This window comes from Pithys albifrons, chromosome Z (genome assembly GCF_047495875.1).
Source record: "Pithys albifrons albifrons isolate INPA30051 chromosome Z, PitAlb_v1, whole genome shotgun sequence".
Classification (NCBI taxonomy): domain Eukaryota; kingdom Metazoa; phylum Chordata; class Aves; order Passeriformes; family Thamnophilidae; genus Pithys; species Pithys albifrons.
Window position 1 is genome coordinate 25,933,630 of NC_092497.1, and position 25,929 is coordinate 25,959,558.

General features: G+C 37.1%; 2 protein-coding genes and 1 non-coding gene across 3 annotated transcripts; 2 read left to right on the plus strand and 1 right to left on the minus strand.

Annotated features, from left to right (window-relative positions):
- Nucleotides 1-2,457, plus strand: LOC139685013 (uncharacterized). Its single transcript, XM_071581533.1, has 3 exons — nucleotides 1-466; nucleotides 673-772; nucleotides 1,474-2,457. The coding sequence occupies exons 1-3, from the start codon at nucleotides 1-3 to the stop codon at nucleotides 1,523-1,525; spliced, it is 618 nt and encodes a 205-aa protein (XP_071437634.1). The 3' UTR covers nucleotides 1,526-2,457.
- On the plus strand, nucleotides 1,124-1,252 carry LOC139685143 (small nucleolar RNA SNORA47). The gene has a single exon (XR_011700050.1). It is a non-coding gene; the product is annotated as a small nucleolar RNA SNORA47 (small nucleolar RNA).
- On the minus strand, nucleotides 2,286-25,929 carry AGGF1 (angiogenic factor with G-patch and FHA domains 1). Its single transcript, XM_071579923.1, has 14 exons — nucleotides 25,559-25,929; nucleotides 24,511-24,603; nucleotides 23,886-24,091; nucleotides 23,027-23,173; nucleotides 21,921-22,109; nucleotides 12,761-13,112; nucleotides 11,078-11,189; nucleotides 9,779-9,830; nucleotides 7,698-7,799; nucleotides 7,189-7,354; nucleotides 6,863-6,945; nucleotides 5,745-5,872; nucleotides 4,223-4,322; nucleotides 2,286-3,459 (listed from the first exon to the last, which is right to left on the minus strand). The coding sequence occupies exons 1-14, from the start codon at nucleotides 25,737-25,739 to the stop codon at nucleotides 3,259-3,261; spliced, it is 2,112 nt and encodes a 703-aa protein (XP_071436024.1). The 5' UTR covers nucleotides 25,740-25,929; the 3' UTR covers nucleotides 2,286-3,258.

Genomic DNA, 25,929 nt, shown 5'->3' on the forward strand with positions numbered 1-25,929 from the left:
ATGTTGTCCTCCTGTGATGGATTCCCTTACTCCTTCCACTCCTCCTGCGGTGCACAGTGCACCCATCGCCGCGCCGCGCGGGTCACAGGTGGGAGAGGCTCTGCCTTCCCGGAGCCCCCGGGGCAGGGCTGGGCCGGGCCCCGCAGCCCCTCCCGCAGCGCCCCCGCGCCGGGCGGTGGCACAAGATGGCGGCGGCGCGGGGCGAGCGCGGGGCCGCGGCGGGAGCGGCTGCGGCGCCGGCGCCGGGAGTGCCAGGAATGCCGGGAGTGCTGGGAGTGCCCGGCCGCGACACTCGCCTGTCAGTGTCGTATTAGGGAGGTCGCCGAGCTGCAGAAGGGGCAGCATGCGCCCTGTTTGCAGCAGCGCTGCAGTGACACCGAGACACTGGGGGCGAACAGAGAGCGGATGATGCTCTGGTATACTGAAGGGCTGTACCAGGATCTCTGCTACGGAAACCGACACGCAGGTATGTTCGTCAATAGAGAGGCACTGCTGGATTAATAAAGTAGGATGCAGATGAAACCCGTTTATAATGCTGAAACTCGGTGAGAATAAAATCCCGTATTGAGTGTCACAGCACTTAGAATAACAGAAGAAAGTGTGTTGATAAGCACCTCGCAGTACCACAGGTTCGTAACAGGATGCTGGTTTTGTCTTTTCTTCCTGCTGCAGTGGATTTGTTACCAGCTGGCAGAACGGCCCAGGCGGGTGCCCTTCATACAACAGCAGCAAAGAAACAGAAACTCAAACAGAAACTCCAGTTTCATCCACGGTACGTTTTGTAAAAGTAGTGCACACGTACATAGTTCAGCGCCCCCACTGGCCTACGTGCTTCGTCCAATGGCTTTCATACAACAGTGACCGCTCTCATGTTATGTGCCAGCTGGATTGTTCAGCACTCAAGATAAAAATGTACCTACTCTTCTTAGTTAAATTTCGGAAATATATTAGGTAAGTTGGCAAAATTCACTGTTAGGACTACAGAAAACAGTCTGTTTATATAAATGATTAATTTTATCCTTAAGAACTTTGAGATTATATATATTCCTTAGCAATATTTACCTAAGGAAAACTGCTAAAGCAACTCTTAAGTATCACAAGTTGGAAAAGACAGCAGCATGGTTGGAGGACTGAGAAGGTAAGACAGTTAAACTTCATGCTGTATCTTACTGGTTATGCCCTCCAAAATTATAATAGTGCAATGGCAACTCATGTTCCCCTCCTGACATGAGGGAAAGCTGTACTGCATTTGCACATAAGGCTTATACAATGTTGGTGGCTTTCACCTCACTCATTCATAATTAAAAACTTTCTAAGAGTTCACTAAAGTAAGGGATAAAAAGCCGTATTTAGCTCAATACATGTGTTCCTACTTAATAAAGGTACAAAATTGCTTGATGAGGGTTGGTAAAATTTTCAGTTGTTTTGATAACAATCCATGTATTAATGACACTGCTTTTTCTGCTTTCCTAGGCAGCATCAAGAGAGAATGGGGTTTGTCACAGCAGCTCTGAACCAAGACTAAGTTTCAGCCCGTTATATGGAACTGCTCAAAGAGGAACCTGCAGTACTGAAAGCATTCAGTCCATGACTGCATGAGACCATGCCTCTCACAGAGGGCAAACTGAAATGCAAACTCAATGATTCCCTTTTCTTAGAGCTGTTACACTTGAATAACTGGGAAAAGTTGTGGTTCCTACTTCCTTCAAATTAAGATTTATAGTTTGATTTGCTCTGAAGACTAACAGAGGTCAAATAAAAAAAAAAGGCAAAAAAAAGGCAAAACCTTTCCTTTCAGCATAGGTCTTTTTTCCTCCTACTAGTGGAGTGCCTTTCTAGATACATGGTGAACTAAAACTTAACAATTACAGAACAAAACATACAGAACAACATTTTTTCACTGCTAGAAAAAGGTAGCCTCTAAAAACATGAAGTACATAGTAGAGCAATACTTCTATATTATTGCAATACATGTCACTAAAGTAGTAGAAAAGTAACTGCTGACAAAGGCAAACAGTGACCTAATATTAATTAAACAATACTGCTGAAGGCATTGAGCATGGATAACTGTTTTCAGCTTTGTACAACCAAAGTTCAGGTTGTAAACCTGGATGCTTTAATGATTTAAGTAACACATTGGACCTTTTGGTTCATATTCTTTGTGTCTAGATTAAAGATAAATGGCTGGTAACTTGTCCTGGGTTTACTCCATAGTGCTTGAGAGTTGCTGGCATGATCCAGTAGGATGGTGGGACTACCAAGTTTCCTTTATGTGGACAAGTATCAGAACCATAACTTGACCAAAGTGGGATTAATGTTACTCATGTTGGAAGAGCACTCCTATCCAACATATGCACAAGAGAGTATTCAGAAGCACATTGTTTAAATTGACAATGATTTATTGTGTTTAGGAACATTCAATAAATACTGGTCTTTTATCTTCAGTTTGGCAGTCCTTCCCCACCAAAGATCAGTTGTGTTGGTTTTTATTTTCTGGCATAAACTCCATTGCCAGCAATGGATGTATCAGAAAAAGATGTTAAATACAAACAGACAGCAGTTCTTATAACTCCTCTTTTAAAGGCATGATACAGATTTACTAAACAAATGTCAAACAAGTTCTTCACAGAAGAAAATTTTGCTACAAACAAGCTATCTCTGAACATTGTTTTCACTAATGCTGGTTGTTTATTTCATGGAGTACAGTATTTTTGAACAGTACTCTTGAATCATTTAAAACCAAGCTTTTGCCCCCACCTTTTCCTCAGCTTAAGGTAATGCATTTAAGAGTGGTGTACCTCTTTGCTGAGCATTTCATGGCAATCACGAAGAAATGGCAATATGAGGCTTTGCTAGAGTACAGACCTGGGGGATTTTTTTCATTTGTTTCTCCTTGCTTTCAAACTACTTGTTCAAATGTTAAAACATACCATATTTAAATTTAACAGATGTTTTGCCTAATTTTCTGTGAAATTTAAAAATGTGATCGAAGATTCCCATTGTGATGAGAATCACTTTCAAGTACTTAAATTTGAATATCCCTCTAAACTCCATTCACTTATTAAAAATGTGTTTTTATAAAAGCATGAAGACTACAGAAAACCAATTAACATAACAGAGTTAATCTTGAATAAGTTTTTCCACAACTGTATTTTACATATAGCCAAACTCCTGCTTTAGCAAAAGCAAAAGGAATAAAAATAAATTCTCTTTCTACTATTTACACTCAGGAATTACCTTGCTGAGGGACTAGATACTTTACTCTACAGTCCCTCTAACCCAAGGTGTATTCTTAGGTTTATCCCCTTGTGATTTAGGATCTTGGAAGTTTTCAGCAAACCTCTCTCTTGCTTTGTCCCAGTTCTTTTTATTCTTGCTCTGGACAAGTTGAACATCTTCAATTGAGATTGGTCTCCTAGTACCCAAACCTGCATGCTTCTGATGTAACTCAAGTTGGATCTGTCAAATACATCAAATATCATTGTAACTGCAAGTTAGGTATTCTAAATATTTCTAATCATATTTTTCTAATACAAAATTCCACCCCCCACTCCCAAGCACTTCTCTTTCAGGTTCTAATACACCTGTATCATACACAAACAGTACAACGGAAATCATGTGTCAAATCACCACCTCTAAAACTATGATCTAGAGTGCTGTCATCTGCCACCTTCATTACTGTGAAACACACCTGAATGAGCAATATATGATCCCTGTTGCTGGCAAGTTTGACAGCACAGGGAATAGTGTGGCTCTGAGCAGCACTACTGCCAAAAGACAACCTGTCTCTGGGACGAAAACAGGGCTAACAATCCTGCCACAGAGGCCCACAACTTGGTGGCTACAGTGACTTCAGATAGCTTTTCCAGGCTCAGAGAAAGTGAAGAATTCCACCCTAAGCTCATCTAGAATTCACATCACTGAAATGACTTCAGTCTTCCTCCAGACTTTTTATTGAAATACGATGTTATTAATTCAATGGCTAGAAGCTGTCTGTGTTCCTCTGCTTAGCTTCCTAACAGACATTATACTGAAGGGACAACACTATGGAAAGAATTTCAATACCTCATTAGTCAAGATAAAAATTACTTGGTATTAGTCTGACTGAGATTCCTTCCTAACCAGGATTTTTAAATATTTTAAGTGAATAGTGGCATACAATTAGGTATTTTTCACTGCAAATGCATTACTTTTGTTTCAGGTGACAACAAGAAAGACCTACCGGATTCTTCATACCACCACCATCCTTTCCCAGACCTTCCCCCTTCTTCCATCCCATCTTCTCCAACATTTTATGTCCTTTGTTGCTGTTGCTGATTTCACTTTGAAGAAAGTTTAAGATAACAGATAAGCAAGAGTTAATATAAAGAGTATGCTCTCAAAAAATGAACAACAGAAAGGTGTGTGCAAATAGCTGCTCTGGAAACCAGGAATCCATTATTATGCTGCTCCTACTTCCATCAAGAGCTACCTTTTACAGGTTTCTCCATGAGGATCTTTGGTTAACAATGCTATTCCAAGCCTCTGGTCACTGTCAACCTTCTTAAGACTGCTTCTAAACTACTTCCTTGCTTTAGGAGTGAAAGGGAAAAGAGACCAATACCTCTAGTTTTGTGAAATTTCTAATTCTGCCTTGCAAAATGTTGTTTGCATAGCAAGGCTGCTTAAATCATGAAACGCAGCATGAAGTGATGAAGCCGCTTTGGTCTGGTACAACCTGTCTAGCAATTATTAGAAACCAGTGTACCATGTATTAGAAGTCATAAATTAGGTACACTTGGACATTTGAAATAGAGCCCAGAGCCAAGATTTTGTAGAGTTAAAGCTAGTATTTTACAAGTTTGACAGCTCATGTCATCGAACAAAGAAAAGGCAGAAATCCAACAGTCACTAATAGGGAAATCAGAAGGTGTAACTATGAACTCAAGACTATATAAATGGCTTATTTTTCACAAAAAAGTCAGGCAAGTTTTTGCCCAGTATGAACTGGCTTGCCTCCAACGTTGTCAATAAATACCTTTGCTGCTACAAAGATAAAAAGCTTCTTAGCAGTTACTTATTTTGAGGCATTTTTTGCTATCAAGGAGTTAAAAGCTACATCATGGGTGGATGGGAATGGGCTGGACTAGGGGAAAGGCCAAATCTCTGCCAAGTCATCATAACACATCTATTTCATTGTCTCACACTTCCTTTTACTAATTTACCAGCACCTACAAATTCATGTTCCTTAAGAAAACCACCCCAACTGCAACTACAGAAGCAAATTAGTAATTAAAGAGGAACATTAGATTAAGTATCATTTAAGAAGTATGTAAATACACGTCCTATGACAGGCTGGATATTGATAGTGAAAGAAACTGCAGGTGAAAAATCTGCAAATGTACTATTACTGGGAGTCAATAGGAAAAAAAAATTGAGCCACTTGAAAAATGGACACTATTAAAGATGTCTGTAGTGCAAGTGGGCAGTTCTTTGATTTTTTGAGTTGGTAAGGAAGTGATCTAAGCATCCTTACTGCCAAGCTGAATTCTGCATGAAAGTGACGAGTTAAGAAAAAGAGCATGTGAAATGGGAAGTATGAATAAGTTACAATTTTCTAGTTCTCCTACCACATTACATACAGGTAGTTTGTAATCTAAAAAACCATATGCTAGTAACAAATGGAAAATTACTTTATCATCACTTTTCAAAGATTTGCAAGAGAAGGACATGGGGTGATACCTCCCACTGTCCCTCCAACTTACATATGAACAGAAGCTGAACTATCTTCTCTCTGGAAGGTTCCTTCACTTCCAACAGTCTCTCTGCGTTTTCCTGCTCTGTCCTTGTACTTTGGATTCTTCACTGCTTTGTTGTCTTCATACTCTGTATTCTTTACAGGCAGATTAAATTCCAGCAAGACAAAGAAAGTGGGCTTTAAATTCTTTATTTTTTAGAACTGCACTTCTTCCCTCCAAAAACAAGGCAGCTTTAGCCTATTTCATTAATTCTAAATCTTATTAACAAAAAACTATAGTCTTCTCTTAGCTTACAGCCATACCTTGTAAGACATATTACTATCATCATCATATAATAATGTAATATTACCAATTTCAATAACTAGATTCTCTAAAATCATCTATTGATGTGAAGAATCATCTCTTCATATCAAGCAGAAAAGCATGTGGCCATGGCAGTGTCTTTGTATACTTAGCCTCTTCCTCAGCAATTACTTTTTCAGAATAGATGACAGAACAAGCATGTCTACAGATTCTCTATCAGTATTATTTTGGTAGCAGAAAAATCTGAAAAAAACAATGGTATTCTGTTTTCTACATGAATACTTACTACAAATGCTGGATGTAAGCCCACAGTTGAAATAATCTCTGAAACAGAAGTAACTTGAATACATAAATACTACACTGCATGTATGTTCATGCTGGTATTCTTCTACGGGCTTAAAAACTTGAAAAAATTTACTTCCTCCTTTTTTTTTTCAGTTGCTCTTTATCTTTCCTTTCCAAATAAAAGACAGCACTGCAATTCAGTGAAAACTTATTCTACAGAAATAAAAATGTCTTGCAAAATCTTAACCTCAAAAGGATTAGGAATTTCATACACATTGGAAATATCTTTTCTTACACTTCTAACAAAACTTTCATGCCCTCTTACCATCATCTCTCTCAGTACAGGTTTGTTAAGAATTATTATGTAGGATACAAAGGATAAGTTTCAGTTAAACTACCAGGCTCAAGATTGAGTGCATTTGAAAACTTCCCTTATTCAGTTGAAGTCTATGGCTTAAAATAGGAATCACAAAGCAGTAAATAAACCAGAAACCAGATGACTATAAAACCTTAATCAACTTTTACTGTAAACTCACCTGTAAACCATATTTTACCCGTATTTGTTTCAATGCTTTTCTTCTGACTAACTCTCTCTCTTCTTTGCTCAGTGCTGGGCAAACTAAAAGGAAGAACACAGGACTGAATTTCTAATTACTAACGAAACAATGTTTTGAAACATAAGACAAGTGTGAGAATCTTTGTTCTAACTGTATTATATAAACACACATACCAAGAAGAAAATGCATCATTATGTATAACTATTACCAGCTGACAAGAAAATTGTAAGAAAATGGAAGTAATTACTATGTTTATATTATAAACAGCCATAATAATAAACATGTCCTGAAATAACATGACTAACCAGAAGATTCCTTTTTCCTGTCCAGGCGAAGATGTGCTCTGACTTGTCCTGGTTCACATCCATCACAAGTATCACTGCCAGGATGTATATGAAAAGAAAGCACAGTTTCACCAATCTTTACTTCATCTCCATGTTCCAAGATGTAGGGATCACATTTTGTTTTAGGCTACAACAAAAGAAAGTTTTGGCAGCCATGTTAGTTACTCATGGAAGACACAAACTCTATTTCATGTATACTGCTTACAGTTCAGTCATTCAGTTTGGTCTCACAAATGCAGGCAAGTATTTAACTACAGTAGGTATTTCACTCCAGTAACTGCAAACATAGTGGATTTTTCCTAGTATAACCTAAGTACTGCAAGTGGGCCTAAAACCAGGAGGGAACCAAGGTACACATTAATGTATGAAAGAAGCCATACAAAGGCATTGTCAGTGATTTGCTGCAGCACATTTAAAATGACAAGATAGTTTTCTGCAGCATACAGAACATTAAAACAATAGGTACTCACCTGGAGAATCTGATTTCCATTAACAATTGTTCCATTTTGACTGCCTTGATCCACAAGAACATAATTTTGCAAATCGTGGTCAAAATATACTTCTGCATGAAACTGATAAATAGAAGCGTAGGTTAAATGTCCTCGTTAAGCAAGTACTTCACAATTTAACATCTGTTTTAAGGTAAGATTTCAGAATATATTTTGAGACCTCTAAAACGAGGGGCTCTGGTACTCTAAGTATTCCACACCTTAAGATTTCATCCAGGAGAAATTAACTGATTGGGCCACAAAGGAATGAGCTAAAGTATACTATTAATAATCTAAGTTTTTTGACCATAAATTAATTCAGTACAGGAAGACTATATACTTCCAATGTGGTAAGTATGCTTTACTTAAAGAAGTCTAAGATTTTTAACTCTGTATAAATAACAGGCTTATTGCTTTTAAGATACGTTACAGCACTCTCAAAAAAAAATCTGGTCTCATTCTACTGCTTTAGGTTACTTGGTCTTTCATACTTAAAATACCTCCCTAAATGCCATGCTTTTGTAACTTTCACATAATTCACTTCTATATGGGTATTGCTCCCAAGCCCAAACAGAACAGAAGAAACACAACTCCTGGCCAAACTCACAAGCATATACACTATCTCCAAAAAAGGCTTCTGAAGAAACCAAAGTACTGACTTCTCTGGCCTATTAAGGCTTCCAGTAAAAGCAGTAAATCTAAAAAAGTGACTGTTTCAAATTTGACAACTGAAGATCCCTTTAGCAGTAGTGGAATAAAAAAGTCACAAAAGTCAATCTGAGAATAAAATATTAACTCAAAGCCAAATCTATTCTTACCTTTAAGCAACAGCAGTTGCTACATTCAGTAAAAAAAAAAAAAGATTTTGAAGACTGGCCAGTACTTCCAACAGGAATACTCCTATTATGATGGAGACTGACTAGCTCATTCAATAGATAATTTAATTTCTACCTGTTTTATTGAATAGAACTAACCCAAACTTATAATAAGGCTAATTCTGCAGGGTTCAGCATTCTTTTAAATCTCGCTTTCCACTTGATAAAAGCAAATGCCAAAGTTGTCCACAGCTGTAAACTATAAACACCAAGGTAAACAAACTGGTATATGATTTTTTGTTTCTGAAGACATGTAATTTATCTTTCTACCTTTGAATTCCTATCTGAAAAGTCAAATAACTTCTTCCATAAACTGTCAGTATCTGTGAAGTGCTAAAATGGTAACATTACGGAAAAATAAAAGCTTTTGGCTTCTTTAATCACTAAGTTTCAAATACATGCCTGAAAAAGTCATTAGTAAAGGGGAAATATTTACTCTGGAAATGACTCAGTATGAAATACAGTACCTGGCTGATTAATCAGAATTGTCATCTGAAACATAGTAAAGCGTGTTTCATGAGATACTTGCATTTACAGATGTTTTCAGCAAACTTTTTGTTTGGATGACACATCCTTGTCAATCTACTTATTAAGTCTGCTGCCTTTAGGATCTACATTAAAGTATTTAGCAAAATAGAGCACAGAATTTATCCTTAATATTTCTAAATCAGAACAAAAAATTTCCATTCAATCTACCATTGAAAGGAATGCTGTTAATGTTTCAAACTCCCTGTACATCACATTTATAGAGTTGCCTTGAAGAAAAAGAAAATAAATTCTTTTGCTCTGAGCATAACAGCAAGATTGCATTACTTTTAACAAGATTCTTACTAGCTGACCTGTATTTTATATATCATTAGTACTTAACAGCTTTCCTCAAGTACAATAACTATGAAATTCAAGATTCAAAATGCAACATTTTTACTGTTCATTACACTGTAAAGTAGTAAAACTCCAATTTAAAAAAATACCTAGCTTTTCTAGACTTTGAAAACATACTGTTTGTGTTATGTTCCCACTCAGTAAAGTATTGTGTTCTTTTCAATTCAAATGTGGCTAAACCCATCTGATTCTGAAAGTTCTTTAAAAAAATTAACACAATTTTCCAAAATAAAGCCGAAAAACCTAAAGCTTCATTCATACATTTACGTCTGCTGATCTCCCTTTTAGGAGGCAAACAAGAGTTACCTTACTGACTCCAGCTTCGGGAATCTGAAGTGTATGTCCAACATCTTTTTCTCTGTAAAAGTAAGTGGATATATAAATCCCAACAAAGTAGAAATAGCTCTAATAAGTGGCTTACAAAAGGTATTTCAGTTGAACCTTAATACTGTATTTCTCTTCTAAGCTATTAGGAATTGTTACAGGTAGAAAGCATTGTGTTGCTATATACACAATATAAGAATATGTTTCAGGTCCCTTCTTTCATTTGTATACACTATGCAAAATAGACAATGCATAAATGTACCATTAAAAAAACCCAGTACCATTAAATTCTTATTTATAAACCTGACATTTCTTTCTGAACTTTCATATTCATGCAACGCCTGTAAATAACATTCTAGGACTCCACATCCTTCAGGCTCTTCAGTGCATCTTGGCATCAGTCTTCATTGCGGAAGTTAAATTATCAGTATCATTAGGCAGGTAATTCAAGGGGAAAAAAAGAGTAATCTGTACATGTTTTTTGGTTTGTTTGGGTCTTTTTTTGTGAAAAAACATTGCAGTAGAAGGAAGGGATTTGTGCATTAGATTTATACTTAAGGGATGAAGAAGCAATGCAGCTAGCAAAGGACCTGTAAGCAAATTTCAAGTAGAATTGTCTTCTGCTGATCTTCACATAAATGTAAGTAGAAAAGCCCACCTCCACTAGCAAATCAAAACATATCTATCAGCATTAGATAGAAACAGCTTTTCGGGGGTGAAGTTTTCAGTAAGCATGCAGGAAAGCCTTAAGTCATCATTAAATTCATCATCCACAACGGACAAACCAGGTTTAGAACTGTAGGAATGCATAACCATCTAGCATGAAACTCAACTTTTAATCTAAAAATAATGAACAGACCCTATTAAAAGCTGAATGTGTGAGGAAGTCCAGAATGTGCTTCCTTGTGATCTTGAATTTCTGGAGGGTGTTCTTCCATTTCTGAAAATGCTACTTTAGTTGCCCAGAACAAAGTTTACTTTCTTTCTAAAATACGAGTTTTGAAAGATTGACTTGCAGCTATGCTGCTGTTAGGGCTCAGATGTAAGACTGAGTTATCACTACAAATGTTGAGGACTGCTGAGCTACAATAACTGTGCATGTTGTTACATGACCTGACTTGAATATCTTACTGTGTACTATCCTAACTCAAGAGCACCTCACAACTGCTGCAGGCTAGGAGGACAAGCATGAAAAGCAGGGAGAAGCAATCCTAAGTGCTTTCCACAGCTTTCAAGACAAGGTAGGTTTAGACATATTTAAAAGATTTCCTCTGGTTTTACCTTCCAATTGTAGCAGGTTTCACAGCTGTGATAATATAAAGTGATCCAGTCTGTAGAACTGGTGATCTTATTACAATTACTCTGATACAAGGAGGCCAGATCTTTTCTTCATCTAAAATTATATAGAGAAAAACCACAACCATTATTACCAAAAAATTACAGTTTTACCCCCATAGCCCACAGTTTTCAAAAAACTGATACACATTTAGCCATTACCTGGCTGAATATGCAACCTTCGTAAAAAGAAATGAATAATCACATCCGAGAGAAAACTTTGATGACATTACTGTTTCAAAAGCTTTCTGACTGCACAGAAGTATTACAAATGTTTTCCTAATTCTGGTTGTTTACATATGCACTACTCTTTAGTTACAGGAATAAAATATAAATACATTCACAGAATTTACTAGGATATTCTAAATTTAGGGATCATTAACCATAACAGATTAAATACTATTTTACTTTGAGAAAAGACAACAGCTTTTTGTTCATCACATCAGAGACCTGATGCATATAGAACTTTGCATTTGACAATTTCTTATCAAATATATTTTTACTAGTTTTTACTGTTATTAGCACTATGCATCAACAAGGATAAGAAAACGTAATAGAGCCTACAGATGCATGTGCTTTTTTATCTCATTATCTGTTATTATAATCTGTATGAATTCTGTACCTGGATGTACATTTGCAGAAACAGTCTCCAATAATCTCATCTAGGAATAGACAAAATAAGATGAGGACACCACTACCTTAAAAGGTATTAGGGAAAGAGAAACTGTCTCCAGTTTTTATTACTCCAGCATTACTGCAGAAGTAGATAGCAAGTGAAGTAAATTTAATCTGAAAACCTGAATGTAGCAAGGACATTTTGACTGGCATTAATCACATAGAATCCAAGTAGATAAGTAAAGTAACGAAAGCATAAAACCCAAACTATTTAATTGAGAGCAGGGCACAGGCTGCATACAGTTTTCATTCAAGTTCAATTTCTTTCTGGGATTTGGAATCTTCTTTGCATATACATAGTTCTGATTGGTTGTATTAAGCTTTTCACAGGTTACCTTTATTTTTTTTTTTTTTGTTGGCAAGAGACCATTCTGCTCTTGAGGAGTTTTTAAGAACCTAGGAGACTTCTTTGGTAAAAAGCAGCATACAGGTTTCCTCTCTATAACCATTTCTTATACATTGCCACTGGAATACACACAAAATAGGACTTCAGCTAGTACTGACTACTGCACATTCCTTTCCACCACGGTAAACTCATCTTCCATTGAATTATACATGATGGTTCACAAACACTATCAGAAATACTATATATTAATTTAAGAGAGTTAATATACAGAATTATTGTGAATTCTATTCTACAACCTCTTTTAGAAGCAGACTTCCTTTTCTTCCTTCACTGTCCTAATCAAACTAAATTTTATTCAACCAGTGTGGTTTCTACACAAGCACAGGATGTTGCATTTGGAAAGAGCTTTTATAAAAACACTACTACCTATGTCTGACTACTGTGCAAGTGAAGAGAAGGAAACAAATACTGGTAACATACAACACTTTTAATGGAAGGAATCTCAAGTCACATGCTTTTATGTATTTTTTAATATTATCCAAACTGTCACTTGTTCTTAACAGGCTTCAAAAATACAGTAATACCATATATAATCCACAATAATTCACCTTCATTTTCTGAGTCTTCTGAATCATCAGTTTCTTCACTTGTTAATTCCTCCTCACTGTAGGTTTCACACTCAGAATCTGTAATTTCACCTTCTTCTGGCTCACTCTCTGTGTCCGCCGTTCTACTGTCGTCTGTATACACTGCAGTGTCTGGTGTACTTTTGCATGAATGTGAATTTATACTGTCTGTAGAAATGGATTCTTTGGCTGTTAGACTGTTTCGTGACTTTGTGTCCATTTTAGTCTTCTTTCTTATATTTGGAGACTCATCTTCTTCAGTGGAACTTACTTGCTCAGTAGTGGAAAAGCAGTTCAGACTATTAGATGATTTCTGCTCTTCTGTGTCCAAATCCTGGAGGGGAGTTATACACTGTTACAGTCTTTACAAATTGAGTTTTTATAAAGAATGATATCAGCCTGAAAGTAAATTCTTCACTAGGAAGAATTCTTTCTACAATTATTAAGAATCGTTTAAATTTCCAGAAAATTTTGCACATGCAGTCAGCAGTAAAAATATTTTCACGTTCTATTAGACATAACATCATCTTCTACTTGGAAAAGCGTGACTGCCCTCCTCTTCTAAACTATACTTTTTAGTTCCTCCTTTCTCACACAAAACTTAAGAATCTTGTACTCACTTTCAAACCTGTGCAACACCACGTTGAATATTTTCTTATTTTCCTTTTATGACACTCACTTCTGTTTCTCTCCTACTCAATTCTTGCAACTTACTTACAAGTTCTTTAATTAATTTTCATTGTATCTTACTCCTGTTTTTGTCTTTGCATTTTTTTCCTAGCAAGGTCCAGATTATCTGGAACACCCATTTATGCTTGCCTAATGCCCTGTCCTTCCAAAACCGCACCTTTAACAAATCCATTAAGCAAGATAGCAGATAGAGAGTATAAGCTTAATTTATCATACGTGGAACAATTCTACTGAAATTCCACCTTCTTCTGCCAAAAATCTCTGTTTCTCTACTGAGTATTAGACAGATTGGATCATCACAGGTTCATCAGCAGAAAGAAAAAACCACCATTTTTTAACCTAAAAGTTTCATATTAATTTTGTCAGTGCCAGTGCCTTGAAAATGTAATTCTCAATCTAGTACAACTATTTTAAAAAAGAAAAAAAAGAAAAAAGGGAAAAAAGAGAAAAAATTAACACAAACGGCTTTCAAAGATAAATGTGATGTTTTGAGTTCAGAATTAATGTGTTCAATTGCCCTGAATTGTACCAAATATTACAACATAGCAGCTGAAAAGTACATCCTTGACTTTTTTCCATGCATTTCCATATTAGAGCATTTTTCATTTCAAGATACTGAAATTATGTGAATGCTAACATCATGGAAGTTAACGCACTTTCATTTTCAGAACTGTAAAAATGCATCAGTGGTACAGATGTAAGACAAACACAAGAATTCTTCTGAACTGTGTGATAGGACAGTGTATTTTTGAAACATGTTCAGTAAGACAGCAGATTCTCAGGAAAAATCAGCAATTTTTAAAATATTTCATGCTTTAAGTGAAAGACTACCTGTTTGTTTTGGATTTCTGTATAATGCACAAGCCCTTTCCCTGAATCCTCTAGGTCCTGTAATGGGAAGGAAGAGGATTGCAATGCCTCTGTGTGATGTTTTCTATTTTAAATAAAAGATGTAGTAATTCTGCCAAAAGTAAGACTACATAGTTCAAACATGTGAAACACACTAGTTCCATTAGAAATATTTTTGGAAAATCTATTTTTTCCTTTTAAGAATTATATTTTTCAGTGTATTTATCTTTGTCTGTGCTTATGTTTGGTATGGATATTAGATTGATGCGAAACACACCAAGGTGTTCGGCAATCCTAAATATATTTCTTCTGTAATACTGTAAGCTAATGAAGTATCTTACAGTATTCTAATCTATTCTTTTCTGAAAACAGAGAAACTGAATGGTCTGCTCAAATCAAAACTGAGGCAAAACAACAGATGACTGCAATGCACTGACCAAGTACAGTGCTCCAACCACTAAGCTCCTTCTCCATAGTAAATCCAGTGATACTAATTTTTGGAATCACTTCAGGTATTTTAAATTGGAAAGTAAAAATGTGGAGTTTCAGATCCTGACTACTAAGACTCTTGGTTCTGTGTTGAAAACAGTAACTTCTAAAAATACTCTTATAAACAGACTGAGGATTCTGTACATACATTCATTCTATGATTTTGCCAATATGACCATTAAGCCTATTCTCAGCAGTTTCTGTATTTTTCCACAACTGCTACATCCAATTGCTAAGAAAGCAAATAAACTAAATAGTTAAGTGTTGATAAAAATGCAGTCTTCAAATTTAGAAATCCTTGTACAAAACTGAGGATTTTAAAATTGCACTCTGAAAGAACATGGATTTTGAGCACTTCATGATTTCACAGGTCTGTATTAAGATACACACCTCGATGAATTTTATAAACTTATATTGAATGTATCTTAAACCACTTGAGAGTGTCTTTAGTTGCGGTGAACAAATCCCTTTCCATTATGTATGACTATGTACAGTTTTTGGCTAGGGTAGAGCTAATTTTCTTCACAGCAGCTAGTGTTGGACTGTGTTTTGGATTTGTACAGGCAACAGCACTGACAATATAGAGATGTTTTGATTATTGCTGAGCAGTGCTTTCACAGAGCCAGGGCTTTTTCTGCTTCTTGTACCACTCCACCGGTAAGAAGGCTGAAAGTACACAAAGAGCTGGGAGGAGACACAGCTGGGATAGCTGACTCCAAATGTCTGCAGGGATATTCCATGCCATATGGCATCATGCTCAGCAATAAATGACAGAGGAAGAAGGAAGTGGGAGGATTTTGGGAATTACAGCCTTTGTCTTCCCCTGTAACTGTTACCCTCGCTGGAGCCCAGCTTTTCTGGGGATTCTGAACATCCACCTACCCAAGAGAAGCAGTGAATTGATTTATTTTCCTTTGCTTGCGTGCACAGATTTTGCTATATCTCAACACGCAAATTTTCTTACATCTGTCCTTCCAGTTCTCTCTGCAGTCCTGTTGGAGGTGGACTGAGCGAGCAGCTGGCTGGGATCAAACTATGACAGAGTTTAGTACCACCACAGAACACAATGTAGCATGTAATTAAGCAAACTATGGACACCGCCCCTAATACCCTGCCTCCATATAGTCACTGCCTAAAAACCAGGAACTGGCAGTAAACACTGAACAACCCAATAAATTCTAGCAATGCACTTAATTTCTCAATTACTCTAACTCTTCATCCCAAACTCCTTACACAAGACACAAAGGATGCAAGTGCATGTTCGTTATAGCCATGTTTGTTACACCATGATATCAGGAACATGCATTACTTTGCATGTTGCTTTGCCTAATATATCTAAATAGTAGACTAACACCAGTAGTCACATGTTGGACATGGACTGACTATGTGGTCCAAATTTCAAAAACTTTTTATTTAATGGGAATTAACACACGATCTCTTGGATTTTTCTCACAAAGCTTGAGACAAGTTGAGGGGTATGATCAGTCTGATCAATAATAAACTATATCTTAACTACAGAGTTGAGTTGGTTCATATTTCTGCATCCCTGGCAAAGTCAGACAAAGGTATGAGTGAAATCAGGATTTTTGCATATCCCATAAGGAGTGGTCCTACAAGATTAACAAATCATGCTTATGTAAGTGAAATTGATGGTTATGCTTTATGAAGAATAGGCCACAACCTACTGATTACAATGACCTTTTGAAATGCAGACTGTCCTACTTAAAGAATATATATTATCAATGTCATTGAAGTGTTTTTAATGAAAAACTCAAAATATTTTAAGCATCTAACTATATTTTTGCTTTACTGTGACAGAGGAAAACATTTTGTCTTTCGAAAGTTCAATTTCTCTGTATTATGCCTGAATAACATCCACATTTGTTTAATTCTTCAGCATGCCTACAAATTAGAACTTATTACTGTGAGCATAATTAGCTCAATTCTAAGAATGGTACTGTTTAAACTGTTGATATTTAAAAAAAAATGTTTTATACAAAACAGAACTATGTACAAATACAACTTCTCATAAATGTGTAGTCTGTTGTTCCTTGGTTTGCTAGAAGTTCAGTAGCTGACTTAACAGATTCATTGGTACTCAACACTCATCTTCTGGGCTGAATAGGAGATGTTTACCATTGACTCTCTCAATTTGAAATATTAATCTGATGTTCAGTATTTAACCAAAGAAACATTTTCCAACAGTTAAAAGTAGCTCTTTCACACAGGTGATGAAGCTTTCACTTGCTACCACCATTCCAGTAGTACTTCAGTTACTTTCTTCCATCCTATACAATGGTAGATTTTTCAACACAAAAAATCTAACTAAATGCCAGAAAAAAAAACATGTAAAGCTCTTCCTACATCATATAGAAGCAATTTTATACAGCTCTAAAATACAGAAAACAGAAATCTGTCTTACTTAAAGCATGTGTAGTTTTTTTAGTCCAGGTGCTTTTAGTTATACAGTGATGCCTAAATATTTCTCTTCACAAATATTCTAGAATGACATCAAAGTTTTCTTCAGATGTTTTACTTACACAGTATTTAAAATTTATTTCAAAGTGACTTTGCAGATAAATGGATTTTGATCAAATAGTTTCAAAAAATACTAATTTCTTTAGGAAAAAAGGTATCTCAACATCAATTTCTAGATATTATTTTTTCTTTAATAAAAATATCAAGGTTAAAGGTAAACATCCATGGACTAATGTGTTTGTTGTCTCAACTCTACCTTTACCAGAAGCTGCCAATTCAAAAGAAGAAATCTTCAGATTAGCCATGGTTTCTGTCAACTGACGTACCTAAAGATGGGATGAATATCAGCAGAAAGTAAACTACATGTGATAAAAAAGGTAAAAACCACTGCTTCAAGAGTTTTATGGGAAATATTACCAAAAAAGTTTAGTCCCTCCTACAGAAATAGCTAGGATGCATCTATAATAAAAAAAAATATGGCAAAAGTTAATTTTCAGCACCACACTGAAACAAAATTTACTAGGTGGTAATTTAGAAAGAAACCATTTTTAAATTTAAAAACAATTTATGGAAAAAATGGCATGTATAAGACCCTGCCTCTAAATTTTGCTATGTATATCTAACGTCACAATGCAGCAAGTAGAATTGCATAATCAGTGCTGCAGTCTATTCTCCAATTTGTATGGAAGAACTGGATCTAGATACTGGGCCAGAGATCACATTACCATTTATGCACTTTTTATTTTGTTTAACTTTTCCAAATTTACTTATTCACAGGTTTTTCTCATACAGAAGAAAAGATGCTGCTTCTTGCGCCAGGTTTTTTTGGCCTTCTACTAGAAAAAGGTAGCAGAATGGAACTATATGCATGAAAGTTTCAAAGTATTCCACCAATCCTTTGACATAGCGGCACAGAGGCTATATATTTCTTCTTGGCAAAAAGATTTCTGTCTTAAAAGCAAGCAAGCAAGCAGATAGCATACTTCGTTTCACAAGTTAAAAGAAAACTATTTGTAATACAGAAGTTTGGTGGTGACAGAAAAGAAAGGATCTCTATAAAGAAAGTTCTTGTAGAAATTAGGAACTTTCCCCAAGTGCTCGTAAACATGTAAACTCCCATCCACTGGTTTGGTTTTTTGTTGTTTTTTTTTCCAATTAGAAGTACATTCATCTTAGCAAATACTTATGACTATTTTCTTGTTTGGTAATTTAGGCTCTTAAAAAATCAATAATATTTTTAACAGATTAGTTTTACCCTTTACATTCTCAAAATTGATGTTTTTTTCAAGGATGCTACAATATTTGCGGACAATTCCCTTGCCATTTCTGTAGTGCTAAGCATCCCAACTTACTATGCGTAAGTAGATAGTACATGTAAGATAACCAAGCACATGGAATGCTTCATAATAGCTAGAAACTAAGCCACAACTAAGAAAACTCTCCTGTGATGTTACCATTTAAACCTTTAACTGAAAAAGAAAGAAGTGTTTTATGTACTTGAGAATCTGTAACGACTGCTCACTGTCTTCCCTTGCTTCACATGCATATTCTTATAAGTCACCTCATCTTCATTCAAGAATAATAAAGTTCAGTGGGTGTATGACATATTCCCAGAACTAGACCTGGTATTGCTTTTTTAACACTACTAGTGTTACATAGACCAGGTACTAAACCAAACCATTCTCCTACCTGTACCAGCTGTAGAAAAAGAAAGTCCAGTAAAACCTACTTTGGTCAAGAAACGAGGCAAAGTTTGGAAGCATTTTTCATGCTAGCAGTACAATTTAATAACCAACTGGGAAAAGAAATTATTAAGTATTAGTCTTCAAAAGAATGGTCACAACTTTAATAATTTAAATGATATTCAGGGAAAGAAAAGGGAGGAGGGGCTGGGCACAAGTGTGGAGAAAAGTATTTCTGACAATGCTGCAGCTACAAAGTGCCACTTAAAACCAGACATTTTTAGTTTTGTTTTAGTACAAACTAATGAGTGCCTTTGCCAATATCAGACTAAAACAGACAAGAATTATATTGCAAGAAAAATACCATGCATCTATGCACTTGACTGTGCAGCTTATAAACTATTTTTCCAGTTTTATAGCAGAAAAATACAGTCTTTTATTCTAGCAAATTTTCATCTTTTATACTAATGTAATGTAGAATATTATAATAATGAATTCCTTATGTGATTAACAACCACACTACAAGAATAAAGTATTTTAACTCAACTATGTAAAGTATGACAGTAAGGTACTTTGTTTTTAAGAAATCTAACACTGCACGTACAAGTAAGTGTACTGACAAAAAGGCACTGTTTTATTTTTCAAGTGTTTGATGTTTCGCCTTGTATTCTCTCTTTGTTTAGAAACTTAATATAGGCCTTGTTTCCTCCTATGATATTAACCGTCATTTCCTGTTCACAGATGCAAAGATCTGTGCACTACAGAACATTTTACATGTTTTCCCTATTATCTTGTTTGTCAAACAAATTAATTCACAAATAAAGCAGAGTACTCGGTTTACGATCAATAAAACACATGAGCAAAAACGGATGTTTACCTCCTACCTTGTCACTGTGAAAGTCTCACACAAAAGATTTGTTAACAAGGTCATCCAAATAAAAATATTTGATATAAAATAAGCTAAAGACAAACCACTATTTCTAGTATAATCAGACCACAGAAGTAGCCTGTGACGGGAACCCAAAAAGTAATCAACATTATTTGCTATGTCAGAGCTATATATGCCTCAGAACTCTTATAAATACACCTGTCAATATGTAACAGTCAATATCTAACTGTTCATCACAGAACTAAATTTAAGAGACTTATTAATTAGTTATAATGAAGACTTATTTCTACACGCTTTTCATGATCCCTGACTGGCACATGATGAATTAAAGTTCTGTATTAACAATGCCTTTTGAGAGGGGCAGAATTCAGCATTTGCACACAGCATGCCCAGAACATGGATGCTGGTAAAAATGCACTTCCATGGCATTAATTCCCTTTCTCTTAAGTCTAAAGATAGATTGTTATACTTAGTGTTGCTAAGTGTCCAGCTCAAGCTTCAGAATGGAATGGTTCATGTGAAGTTTTCTCAAGGAGTAGAAATTCCTGTATTATCCCCAAACTGATTATAAAACGCGCAATCCGTCAATGAACATTATCCATTTAACATGACTACACTTGTTCTTAATGTTAGTTTCCAATTTTCCAATCTTTCAGAAGACCTCACTCCTGATTTAAATTTTTTCACTGTGCACTGACACTGTGTAACTCTTACATAAGAGTACCTGTACAATAATGTAATTATTTCAGATTTCAACCAATCTGCTTGTCTGAGGCCTACATAATGAAACTATGCCATGATTAAAAGAATAGCTTTAAAGAATGTAAACCAAGGAGCACTGCAAACTAGAGAAATCAATATATTCAATTATTTCTTAAATAATAAAACAAATTTGCAGAATAGGACTCAACATCAGTAAGTGTTCATGAAGGAAATACTTCTAGAGGTTAATACCTGTGTTCTAATGAAACTTCTTGGTGTCTAAGACTGAGAAATGGTTTTCAAGGCAGTCACTATATATGTCATATATATATATATACTATATATGTATCATCATTATCACCATTATCATGGCTGGGCTTCACGAACGCAGACTTGGGCAGGGCTCTCCCCACATGGGTGTGCCCTTCCAGCCTGCACAGTGGATGTTTTAGGTGAGGCACAGCGTGCGCAGAACTGGCCCCACCCTTTAACTCCTCAGGTCCATCTGCCACAGCCGAGTGAGCTTGGACGGTGACAGTGAAGTCCTCAGGACTAGAACCTGGAGGTCTCCCATCCAAGTACTAACCGGGCCTGACCCTGCTCAGCTTCCGAGATCTGATGTCACTGTACATATTGTATGCCTTGTTAGCACTCAGAAAAACAGAAAAGGAGTTATGCTTTTTATAACTTAAAATTAATTACAATGGGCATTTATTAAGATATACATCTTATCCACATACTAAGGACAATGAAAATGTATTGACCAAGCAAAGTATCAATACGAAAGTGTAATACGCAACAAATTAGAAATTCAAAGACATTTCCTCAATCCCAAATGATGGTAGAAATACAGTAAAATGCCAATGGAATGAGCTTTGGAATACAGTCACAGAAAAAGTCTTGTGTATGTCAGTGAACTTTCAAGATTTACTTTTTTGATTTGTCACAGGAACCTGAAAAAACACCGCAACCAAACAAAAAAAGAACAAACCACAAGCAAAAATACTAAAACGAAGACAATAAGTTTAACACTGAATTTTTTACGTAAATTCAGTCCACAGAGCTTATCAGCAAACTTCACTGACATTCAGTTTTAGACTTCTTTAGAGTTGCATTGCAGTAAGATAATACTGCAAAGGTGAGGGGATCCAAGTTAAAAGTTTCATTGTTAATCACTCAAGGGGAAATTATTTGAACAATCACTACATGTTAGCAACCTGCTGTACATAGTTTAAAGATATTTTAATAGTTCAAAAATAAACACACATCCTCAGCAAAAAACCAAGCCCCTCAACATATAAATTACATCATGGAAAAAAACCCAACAGGTTTTGCATTTTCTCTCTGTCCATTCTGAAGTTACCTTATATTCATCTGCAGCTGTCCGCTCTGGTTCTTTTCTCTTCTTTTTCCCTTTTTTATCCTTGGTGTGTCTAGTACCAGAGGTCTGGTAAGACTGCAGATCCACTCGTGAATGAAACTGGTATCGGCCACTTTCCACATCACAGTAGTAATAAATTCCAGTTGTTGGGTCATAATACAGTTGATTTTCCTTTATAAGAAATGAAGAACAATCCCTTCAGTAAATACAAAGTTCAAAGAAGCATCTCATTAATAAAGCACCTCATTCGAAGTTTAATAAAATGTAATCAAATGTACTAAAGAACTGTGGTGGCTTAATTTTGGCTGGCTACCAGACGCCCATCCAACCACTCTGTCTATCCACCTCCTCAACAACACTGCGAAAGTAAGATGAAAACTCACAAGTCAAGACAGAGATCACTATCATAGGTAAGCCAGATCTAGCATGGAGAAAACAGATTATTTACTGCCAGTTAAAACAGAGCAGGAAGATGAGGACCAAAGAACAAATGCCTCTTCCTCTTTTTTTCACAACTTCTACACACCCCTTCATTCCCAACTACTCTACCTTTCTTCCCCCATGAGTGGTGCAGGGAAATGAGGAGTAGGGGGCTGAGATCAGTTCATAAAAGTCCTCCCAGCCCAGCATCAAACCTTCAAGAACTGCTGCAAGTAAAAGTACAAGCATTTTGTGTATTTTCTGTCAACATGCTTTTTACTGTGGAGGAGCCGGAACTACGCCATTGACTTAGTTCAGCAATCTGTCTTTTTCTAAACAAGTCATCTTTTAGCTCAAGCTTTTAAGTTTCAAAGAGTTACAGATCAGCTTTATAATGAAATTTTTCTAATGCCAAGTAACTTAAAGATCTAGAACACATCAAAAAGAACTGAATTAAAATCTAAATTTATAACTTAGCTTGATTATCTTTAATTTGACAAAAATAATTAAAAACCTAATTAACTAACTGCTAGTACTATTCATCTTCAATAACCTGTTTTTCAAAACATAAAATCACTTTGGATCTTAGTTCTTTGCTCATATCAATTTTACTAATAAAACTTTTGCAATACAGAAAAAATGCCAAGGATTTTGGAAATGATCCTTACTGAATTATAGTAGAATCCAGTGCTGTGGTCGTAATACAATCCTGTGTTTTCATCATAAATAAATCCGGTTTGTGAAACAGCAGCCTCTGCAGCAGCTCTCAAGCTCTCTGCCAAAGAACCCCCTGGAACTGAAGTATCTTCTGCCTCCTGATACCAGAAAGTAAGAAATTAAATAGTCTTTCAGAAAGAAAGTGCTCTGAGAACTTGGACTGTGTCAGAAGGCAAAAATTTGGCTGCAGTTTACTGATAAACTCCTACTGACTTCAACAGGGCCAAGACTTCATCTTGTGTCTTTCGTTTTCCCCAATCTTTATTCAGAAGCAGTCACGCCACCAATACAGACAGTGAGTATCTTTCAGTGTACTCCTAAAACAGATTTCTGCTTTCTGTTCCATTGTTAGATGCTAAGGCACTAACTCAGTTAAGTTAGTGACCTAAGAGAAGGCTGGATAGCAGAGAATGAAACCAATCCACAACAAAATAAACAAATAAACCTTGCCAACAACTTTCTTCTCTTTATATGTTTACTCCTTATGTCAATAGCAGAAAAAATAAGAAGTACTATTTAAGAAAGTCAGCATGGCCATATTGAACATACTCTGGTCATAAATAAAGGTCCTACTTCCAGGCTATGTAGGAGACATGTACCTTTGAAAAAAAACTCCAAACCCCAAACCCCAAATCTACGAGTATGCCACACTTGGAACATACTTCAAAAATAACTATGTTTGTCTGCTATCACCAGCATCAGACCATCACAGAAAATCATTTCATATAAACACATCAGGACCAAAAGCACAACTTTCAGATTGAATAGTACTGACTATAAAACTTGTAAAACCCTAGACAGTTCAAAAACCTGTAAATTCTGGATGAAATTTTCCTCTTTTCTATCTTCAGTAACTTCACTGCTATCCATTCCTAGAGGAATATGAACACCTGTCTCCGATTCTTCTGTGGAATTATGCTCACTCCCTTCAGTCCCATGATTGTGCTGCGCTGGTAGTTCAGATGCATAATTTTGAGTATCGGCGTGATTGTAATAATTTTCATAATAGTAATAATCTGCAGGGGAGAAGAAAGAAAAGTTGAAGCTGCATGAACTAGCAAAATGATGTTTTACTAATGCAGTTTAAGGATGCGAAATCTTAAACTGGAAATTTATGCAAGTAAGTAGTGTAATGAAAATCAAATATTAGGTGGTGGCTCTGCTTTGAATTTATTCTACTCCTAGTGAACAAATTCTGTCTTAATGTATCTCAAAAATCAGTGAGACATGCATGTTTGTAACACGTAAGATTACTTTTAACATTACTATGGCATGAATTCTGTTACATTTTATCCTGAATGAATGGCTTGAATAAATAGGAAATGGTCTGAAAGATAATGCAGGTTACTGAGTGTAATTCAGCAGAGGATACAGACTAGAAATGTATTAAGATGCTGTTCCAGATCCCTGTTTAAACAGTCACCAGCCTCTCTACCTGCTTGTGACCACGCAGCATAGTCCTCTGTCTGTACTTCTACACTAGACATATCTTTCTCCTTCTTATTATGGATTTCCTCAGTGAGGTCTTCTACCTGAAAGAAAAACAGCATGTTACAGAACCTAATACTGCGTTTTAGAGCATCAGAAAAGAGTGCTAGCCTATTTTGCATTCCATAATTCAAAACATAACAGCATCAATGGCATTTCAACTGATTTTGCTTGGCAGGAGATGATTTTGTACTTGAATGGCTGGCTTAATGGAAAACTTAATTTCTGCTCATGAAGGGAGCAGAGAAACTTAAACCAAGGTTATTCCTAAAATGCCCATCCCGTCAACTTGGATTTCAAGCAATAGCCACTGTTCTGCGGTGGTGTGCTGTGGCCTTTGCAAATCACAGACTCACAGAATATTCTGAGCTGGAAGGGACTCACAAGGATCACCGAGAAAAACTCTTGGCCCTGCACAGGACCATCGCCAGGAGTCACACCATGTGTCTGAGAGTAATTCATCCAAATGCTTCTTGAACTGTCAGTCTTAGTGCTGTGAGCACTTCCCTGGGGAGCCTGTTCAGTGCCCAGCCACCCTCTGGGTGAAGAACCGTTTTCTGATATCCAACTTACACCTCCCCTGACACAACTTCATGCTGTTCCCTCGGGTCCTGTCACTGGTCTCCAGAGTGAAGAGACTGGCGTCTACCTCTTTGCTTCCCCTCAGAAGGAAGCTATAGGCTGCAATGAGCTCCTCCTAAACTTGTCTACTTTGCCATAAGCATTCGTGGGGTATTTTTTCTATAATTTCTTTACCTCACACCTTCTTTAATAAACATCTTGTCTTCTGTTAAATGTAGTTTGTCTGACTATGAAACTTACTCCGGGGCACAAAAGGCACCACCGTTCTCCCCACCGTCCTCGGGACCTCACAGCGGCTCTGGCCGCCCGCATACCGGGAGAGCCCGGTGGGCCCGGGAGAAGGGGCAGGCGGAGAGGGTCCCGAGGGGCAGGGGAGGCAGGGCGGGGGACGCCGTTCCCGGGGCAGGGGGGACCTACCTGTCTCCGGAGGGCCTCGCTGTCCTCTCGCGCACGGCGGTATAGGCGTTGGGTGCGGCGCAGCCGGCGGCGCGCCCGCTCCAGCTGTGCCCGGCACTCGCCCAGCTCCGCCTGCAGCGCCGCCACCGCCTGCTCGCCCGGGTCCGCCCGCCGGTCGCCGCCCGGTGGAGAGGCCATGACCGCCCGCCCGTCCGCTGCTCAGCGCCCGCCGCTCCGCACCCGCCCCGCGGCGCCCGCGCTGTGGCGGCGCTGCCCGCCGGCCCCGGCCATGGCGGCCAGGAAAGGTCGGGGGGCGCGCGCCAAACCCGCACCCGCGCCGAGCGCGTGCCCCGGACCAGCCCCGGGGCGGGGGCGCGCAACCCGGAAC